Below are 8,723 nucleotides of genomic sequence, written 5' to 3' on the forward strand. Positions count from 1 at the left end.
GCCGGAGCAGCAGTGATTTCATAGAGGCCAGACATTTGAGGGAGACTTAGAGACTAAAAGGATAGCAAATGTGTTGAGAATCTATCATTAGAGCATAGAGAATTAAGAACAGCAATGAAACATGAATTCCGGCTAGAAATTCCGGCTGAAACTAGCCGTTATGGCACTACCAGACGGTCCAACAGTAAAGAAAAGATGCCGCCGGGAGAGAGAAAACAGAAATTTAGAGAGAGTCGTACATTTAGAGAGAGAGTCATAAAATCAATATACATCTGCCATTTTACCATTAAAAGAGACCAAATTCATATTATGATCCTTACGAAGCGATTTTAGGGAATGATTTTTACTTTGGCTGTCCAAACAATTTGTTAGGGTCTTTAAGTTTGGCGATTTTATTTGTAGGCCGCTCTAGAACGAATGCCTTCAACCGCGATGGGTTTAAGAAGCTCAGCAACGCCTCTTGTCCGGGGAACTTGTCACTTAGTAGTATTCACAAATTTGAGACCAAAAGGTCCAAAACAATTACCACAAGACTCAAATTTAGTAAAAACACATTGAGAATCAAGTGATTATTAAGAAAGTAAAATCTTTTTTCATTTATATAATTAATAAAAATTGATGATGATAGTGGAAGAAATTAGAACAGATGCAAACATATCCAAACTTCCAACAGTTTTGAATATCAAAATTTGCATCACCAATTACAAAACAAATTCATAATATCTTTTCCCTTACAGCAAACGCAACACAAACCTAATCCAACCCCTTATTCAAATCGCCCACCAACCCCACAACCCAACATCCACTAAACAACACAAGAAGGCAAAAAAAATCTAACATCCGTTTTGGGAATTCAATTTTCTCACCCAACAACACTTTCTTCCTCTGCTCAGTACCTGTAGTGAGCAGGCTTGTATGGACCATCAACAGGAACACTAATGTAGTCAGCTTGGTCTTTTGAAAGCCTGGTAAGGTTAGCACCAAGCTTTCCAAGATGAAGCAATGCAACCTTCTCATCAAGATGCTTTGGCAAAACATAGACTTTCTTCTCATATTTACCAGAGGTCTTCTCATTCCATAACTCAAGTTGAGCAATAACTTGATTGGTGAATGAACAAGACATGACGAAACTAGGATGACCAGTTGCACAACCCAAGTTCATCAATCTACCTTCAGCCAGAACAATGATACCAGTCTTAGTTTCAGGGAACACCCACCTATCTGTTTGAGGCTTGATGGTGATTCTCTTAACACCTGGGTATGTTTCTAATCCGTTCATGTCGATTTCATTATCGAAATGACCAATGTTGCATACAATAGCATTGTTCTTCATCTTTTTCATGTCTGAAACCATAATGATATCTTTGTTACCTGTGGTGGTAACGAAAATGTCAGCTTCTGAGATAGCATCTTCCAAGGTCAAGACTTGAAGACCTTCCATCAAAGCTTGAAGAGCACAGATTGGATCAATTTCAGTCACAATTACACGAGCTCCGGCTTGTTTAAGAGCTGAGGCACAACCCTTTCCGACATCTCCGTAACCACAAACAACAGCAACCTTTCCAGCAATCATAACATCAGTAGCCCTCATCAAACCATCGGGAAGTGAGTGACGGCATCCGTAGAGGTTGTCAAACTGCTCATAAACAAAAATCAAGATCAAAAACAGAACAATTGACATAAACTTGAACATAGAACATTCCAATTATGGATAAAAAACATTTTCATTAGTAAAAACAAAGACAACCCATGATTCAGAGAATACTAAATTGGGATTAAATCTAAATTTTAATCATTAAAATAACAACAGAAAAACATAGATCGAAATCCAAATCTGAATAAAATATCTAATAACAGAGCAAAAAAGTGTGTTTTTAACAGCAAAATCCTGAACTGTAAAGCAAATTAACAGGCAAACCCAAGATTCAAACAAATAATTAACCTCAAGATTTAGATCTAAACAAACAAAATTGAGCAATTGAAGAAAAGAATGAGATCTGATGAGATAGGGATTATACCTTGCTCTTGGTAACAGAGTCATTCACATTGATAGCAGGGAACAACAAAGTTCCAGTTTGTTCCATTTGATACAATCTCTTCACACCGGTAGTAGTCTCCTCAGAAACACCAACAATTCTGTTCTTCATCTGGGTATACTTCTTAGGGTTCTCCTTCAATCCATCCTTAATAATGGTAAGCACAATCTGAAACTCAGGGTTATCAGTAGAAGTAGGATCTGGGAATTTCCCAGTTTTCTCATACTCTTCTTCAGCTTTAACACCTTCATGAATCAACAATGTAACATCACCACCATCATCAACAATCAAATCAGGACCTCCATCAGGACCCCAATCAAGAGATCTCTCAGTACACCACCAGTATTCTTGCAAAGTCTCTCCTTTCCATGCGAAAACAGCAGCTGAATCGCGAGCAATAACAGCAGCAGCATGATCTTGTGTTGAGAAAATGTTACATGAACACCAACGAACTTCAGCACCAAGTGCGGTTAAAGTCTCGATTAAAACAGCAGTTTGAATTGTCATGTGGAGTGAACCAGTAATTCTTGCTCCTTTGAATGGCTGTGATGGGCCGAATTCAGTTCTGCAAGACATCAATCCTGGCATTTCAACTTCGGCTAATTCGATTTCGAGCCTGCCGAAATCAGCTTGGGACATGTCTTTAACTTTGTACTCACGACCTGTTGAGGTTTTCTCCACAACTAACGCCATTGCTACAAAGATCTGAAGAACAACGAAGAAACTAAATAAGTAATGAAAATTCTTTCTTTCTCTGTAAAACGAAGAGAAAGAAGATAGAAAATGGTACAAGAGAAGAGTGAGGAGAAGTGGAGATATAAATAGGTTTTACTGCGATGATGTGAACGGTTGAGATTTAGTTTTGTAGGTGTAAAGATTTCTAAGAGACAAAAATGCCCTTTTTTGGTTTTTGCGGTGGATCTGATAAATCGCGGTGGCCTGTTGAACCGGGTCTGTGGGGACCGATTATTATTTTATTTTTTTGGTTTTTACCGTTTTGACTGAAAATTACTGTTTACGTTAGTTAGACGACTGAAAATAACCGTTTACGTTAGTTAGACAAAGATTTTATTTAAAAGAGAAGATTAGAGTCCTGGCAAAGTGGAAGGGTGATTTAGTCATATGATTAAGAATATTATTCTAGTGTTTGAGGTTTGAAACAGGGACACGGACCCAAGAAGTTTTAATTTTTTCTCAGCCTGAACTAATAGTCTCGGTCCAGTATAGCATTTCAATTTTTAGATTGTTGGGCTGTGACGACTACCTGGGCTAAAAACCGGGTTAGCCCAGCTGTAGATCCGTCAGTGGTTTGAAAGATGTTTGAAGAGTGGAGTCGGTGAGTGAGTGAGTGTGGTGTGGTGTGGTGAGATTTAGAGGTACAATTATATTAATCATGGAGTTGAGATGTGTTCAAATGTGAATCATAGCTTTTGTTTTAGCAGTGTAGTAGGTGGTACACTTTATAATTTGTATGTAATCGACTGCCTTCTCGCATGAAAAAATAGTCCACTTTGAATCAAGTTCTCCCTGTTGGCTTATTAATAGAATTTTTTATTTTTTTTCGAAGCAATTGATAATTTGTTAATGTAATGGGTGTGGTGGGAATGTTGAGCACGTTAGCGCTCGTTTTGGAACGCATCTTGTTATAGAATCTGAATCTGCTTCTTGATTCCATTGTTGGTGTGCAATTAGCGGACACATAATGCAATATATACATTTAATTCCTAGATGCCTAAACTCTAATTGTATATGCGGAAAATGGATCATTTGTCCGAATATTTTTAAAACATGGTCCAAATGGACGAGTAAAAATTAGTATGGGTGAAATGGACACCAAAAAAATAACAAAGATGAAACTGGATTCATCCTGACTTAAACTTAGAAAATAGTAAGGATGAAACTGGATACATCCTGATGTAAATTAAAAATAAGAAAAAGTATTTGAAAATGGGCATGATGAAACTGTTTACATCCTGACTATTTTTACATTTTTTGTCCATATAAACTGTATCAAAATTTAAAAGTCTTTTTCACTTAGGAATTGTTGATTTTGATCTTTTTAACCAATTTTTTACTATATATTGTATTGTTGCCTTTGTTGCAAAATAATAGGCTAGTTTTCTGTAATTTGTATATAAAACCAGTCTATTTTTTTAAACGGAGGTAGTATATGTTTCTTGATTTCACAGTTGTTGCTGGCAGTGCTTGGATCGTGGGGAAATTTTTACTAGAAGAAGAATAATGGTGGTCTCTAGTCTACTCTCAAGTAGTCAAGTTAGTTCAGCACTGAAACACAAACTTTAAAGAGTACAAACATGGTAAGTATGGTTTCCCGCATAATGCAAAAGATGATGCTTGGTATCTACGATCCGAGATAAGATTTTGGTTCTTCCACCGTAAACCATTGTAGTTCTAAGTTCCGACAGGAAAAGAGTTGAGTGATCCACACGGAAAAAAATAAATAAATAACAACTCTTATTGATCCTAGCTGAATTGGGGCCTATAAAAATTAATTTGGGTCTATCACTACATGACAAAATAGAGACATTTTAAAATAAAATAAAAAGCCCCTTAACCAAATATTTTTAATGACAAATTTACCTCTTAATTAATTAGTGTTAATGCGGTGATTAGTGGTAAAATATAGTGTTAGATGTGAAATTAACGTGTGTTAATGAATCATCTGAACATGAAAAAAATTGAAATTTTGAATTTTTTTGAAGAACACCAACTCAGAATCGATATATGTTTTCATTGGTGCCAACCGATTATCCAGAATCGGTTTATATGGGCATGAACATAAACCGATTGTGGGTAAAAAAAATTCTTTTTTAGCTGTGAATTATGTGTTGCTAAACATCAAATTAAACCAAATTCATTTTATACCCGAGTTAAGAATGAGTATGACTTCCTACTCAATCTCAGATAATTTAAGATGTTATACTCGCTTTCAATTCGTGTATGAAGTTATACTCGCTTTCGATTCGAGTATTAAGTCATACTCGTTTTCAAATTGGGTAAAATCATACGAAACTATTTTATTTTTCATTTGTAATCGAAATGAAATCGAGTATGATTTCATACTCATTTTATGATCGAGTATTAGTTACACAATACATATGTAAAAACCGATTCCTGACATTGCACAACAAGAATCAGTTTATATAAATGCTCATGTAATTCGATTCTAACAAAAAAAAGATACAGAAAAATTGAGAACAACAATCGGTTTACTCGACACACATATAAAATCCGATTCTAACATTATACATCAACAATCTGTTTTATAAGTGCTAATGTAATCCGATTCTGGTTCAAATTTCTCGAACCAGAAAACATATCAAGGACAATCGGTCTTTGTGGGAATAAACATAAACCGTTTCTATTTGCGGTCGGATCACATATACATTAACGTTAACCGATTCTGATAAAGCAGGAAAATTTTGATTTCAAAATTTTCAATTTTTGAGCAATTTTATGTTACTAAAACCTAGTTTATAGGATTGGGTTAAGAAGAAAAAAAGAAGAATCAGTTGAAGTGGAGATGGAAATGAATTTGATTTTGATTTTAGTTTTTAATTTTATGATTTTGGTTTTGATTTTAGTTTTTAAATTTTATGATTTTAGTTTTATAATTTTGATTTTAGTTTTTAATTTTATGATTAGGATTTGATGGGGACAAATTAATAGTGTTAATATTTGATAGAGGGTAAAATGATAATTTCATCAAATTTAGACATCCCTTATCATTCTTTATGGTGTGGATGAAAAAATCCATAAGCCCCAATTAAGTGTTATAGGCCTCGATTTAGTCCGGTTATTGATAGTCAAAGTTCCCAACTAGGTATAACTAGAGCTGTCAATGATTTTATTCATACTTTTATTCATGTTTTTGCTAGTTTTAGCTTTGATATTTTACTCGTTTTAAATTTTTCTCTTACATTTAATCTTTATTTAGTACATTAATAAGAAATAATAATAAATTTTATAAAAGTTATTTAAATCCAAGCCAAAAAGAGACAAATATTAAGTTTTTGAGGTTTTTTTAATAGTTTTCTTAAGACCCAATGGGTACCCGGGACCGGCGGGTACCCGGGTATTTAAACGGGTCCGGTTCTGGGTCCACAAGTGTAGGAACCGGACCCGGAACCGTTAGGACCCGGATCCGACCTTTATAAGTAGGATCCGGGTTTAGTGATACCCGGAAGGACCTGGACCCGTTGACACCCCTAGGTATAACCTTATAAAAATAATCTTGACGGAGACCACTTTATTGGTGGAGTTTAAGAGTCGCTTTGTGGCAGGTAAATAAAAGTCAGTGCCAGTGACCAATAAAAAGAGGAAAAGGTTTCAAAACGTGGAAGATAAATATATTAGGCGAGGAAGCACCAACCCAAAGTTGGTACACCAACTTCACTAATCTGGATATCCATGCATAGCATAAACCCCTCACAATCACAAATCTGAATCTAAATTGACAATTTCAAACTATTCACCTACATTTGCTTTCCAAAGCAAAGAATAATCCAACCAAATTCTTTTTTGTAATTTATATCATTGTTAATATTTCTAAATGGAAAATAATTCACGTGAGCATGTCTCATGGCACGCGTGGGATCTGCTGACAATCCCACGAGAATAACCGAACGAGAGCATGTTTAAGTTGCCAGCGGAGCTTGTTATGCACGGATGTAATGCGCAAAAAATCAAAGAATTTTACTAACTTATATGTTACGAAAGTGGTCTAATTATTGATACACCAACCATTGTTGGCCATACTTTAAAGCTAAATTGGGATCACCATCACTAAAAAGTATGCCATCATCTTCCTGTAATGCAAGATGTATGAGAGCGAAAGTGTGTTTGGTGGATGTGAGAAAGCCATGTCGCTGCTCCTGGTTCCAACCTCAACACTGTCCTTTCTCTTCGCGTAAGAACTATTAATCATAATCAAGGTCCAATATACACTACTTATTTAGAGTTGTGCGTTGAGATTTCACACTTCACCAATCCACTGCCTGGTTCACCTGTAAATCTGTGATATCAACGTAAACCAACCAACCAACCTCAACCTCAACTGATGGGTTAACTGTCTTACATAATTAAGACTCAACTCTGAGACATTAAAGCGGCCGACACAAACTCAAGAGGAAGAGGTAGAACGCGTATTGAAGGCCCACCTTTTGCAAAAAGATCGACCGTATTTTGTCGGTGGCATTTGTTGGGCTGTGTGACTGAAACCAGTGATGCAGCAGAATATGACCCAAGGCGCAAACATTTAAAGCTTCACCGAATTGGATGGAGTAAAATCTCGCTGTTGTCTGTCGCTGATAGATCTACCCCGGAAGAAAGGTGAAAACACATTATAAACTACTCCCTTTGTACCATATATATATATATATATATATATATATATATATATATAGCGGAGGGATCAATTCTCTTAAATTAAGAAATTTTTATTGATTTTATACATTTACATGTTTTTTCCTGTTTTATCCTTAATTATATTCCCAATATTAGAGACATATATTCAATTGTGATGATTCCCAAGCAAATAAATAGGAGTAATATAAGTAAAAACCGTTTTGAAATTTGGACTCCGGCTATATAGTGGTACAAGGAAAAATGGAAATTCCGCCTATATAATAGGTACGGAGGGAGTACTACTCAGCTGAGTCATCTTTGATTCAAACCCATGACATAAAGCAGGTTATTAGAGGGCTCAAACCACTAAGCCATGCGCTTGCTGCTGATAATTAACTCGATATATACTATATATTAGAAATTTAGCTCATTTCATACTATAAAATCTGAAAAAGCGGGGGTCTAACAACCACACCCAATAATTCGTTTGGCAATCCGTATGGACTAACTCCAATATACTTTCAAGAGAATCAACTAGACAACCAGACTCAATTTTAAGAAAAGTATGTCAAAGAGTTATATCTCAATTTCTCAATTCAATCCGCAATCAAACAAATAGGAATTTGCGAGCCCGATTGAATATAAGAAATAACTTGGACGGTATCAAAAACCAATATCCAAGTATCAATCAATTTAATCAACAACCCAAAGGTTGGATTCACAATTGATTGAACTTATGTACAACCTGTGATATTTCAATTATATAAACAAATATAATGCGGAAAAGAAATAACACAAACACCAGAAATTTTGTTAACGAGAAAACCTCAAATGCAGAAAAACCCCGGGACCTAGTCCAGAATAAACACACACTGATTATAAGTTGTTACACCAAATTCCTACCACCTATTCGGACTAGTTGTAATACCTGCTTCAGTTGTATTCAAGCACTCAATAAAACTCCTAGCACAACGCCGATTGTCTTTAGGAATTCTCCTTGTAAATCTTCTAGCAGAACCCAAGGTTCTCTTTAGAAGATACACCAACACGATTGATACGATTTGATTTTTGTTTGCACAAAACACCGATTTGATTTCCCTTTAGATGTAAATCAAGATTTTGGAAATCTTGTGTTTATTTTGATAAAAACAATTACTAGGTAAAAGTAATATCAAAACAAACTTGTAGATTAGGGTTTTAACTTACAATCAGTATACCGCTGGTAGATCGAGTCCAATCATCTTGGTGGGGGAGGCCCCATTTCTTACTTCAGCCGACTCGCCCAGTCATTCTGAAGAACACTCGCCCCCCCCCCCCCCC

At 35.6% G+C, this 8,723-nt stretch overlaps 1 protein-coding gene across 1 annotated transcript; it reads right to left on the reverse strand.

Moving 5' to 3' along the window:
* Positions 1 to 569: 569 nt before the first annotated feature.
* On the reverse strand, positions 570 to 2,835 carry LOC113282884 (adenosylhomocysteinase). The gene is made up of 2 exons (XM_026531987.1): positions 2,019 to 2,835; positions 570 to 1,636 (listed from the first exon to the last, which is right to left on the reverse strand). Exons 1-2 carry the CDS (start codon positions 2,727 to 2,729, stop codon positions 890 to 892), a joined length of 1,458 nt encoding a protein of 485 aa, XP_026387772.1. The 5' UTR covers positions 2,730 to 2,835; the 3' UTR covers positions 570 to 889.
* Between the last annotated feature and the right edge of the window lie 5,888 nt (positions 2,836 to 8,723).

Source organism: Papaver somniferum, chromosome 5 (genome assembly GCF_003573695.1).
Source record: "Papaver somniferum cultivar HN1 chromosome 5, ASM357369v1, whole genome shotgun sequence".
Taxonomy (NCBI): domain Eukaryota; kingdom Viridiplantae; phylum Streptophyta; class Magnoliopsida; order Ranunculales; family Papaveraceae; genus Papaver; species Papaver somniferum.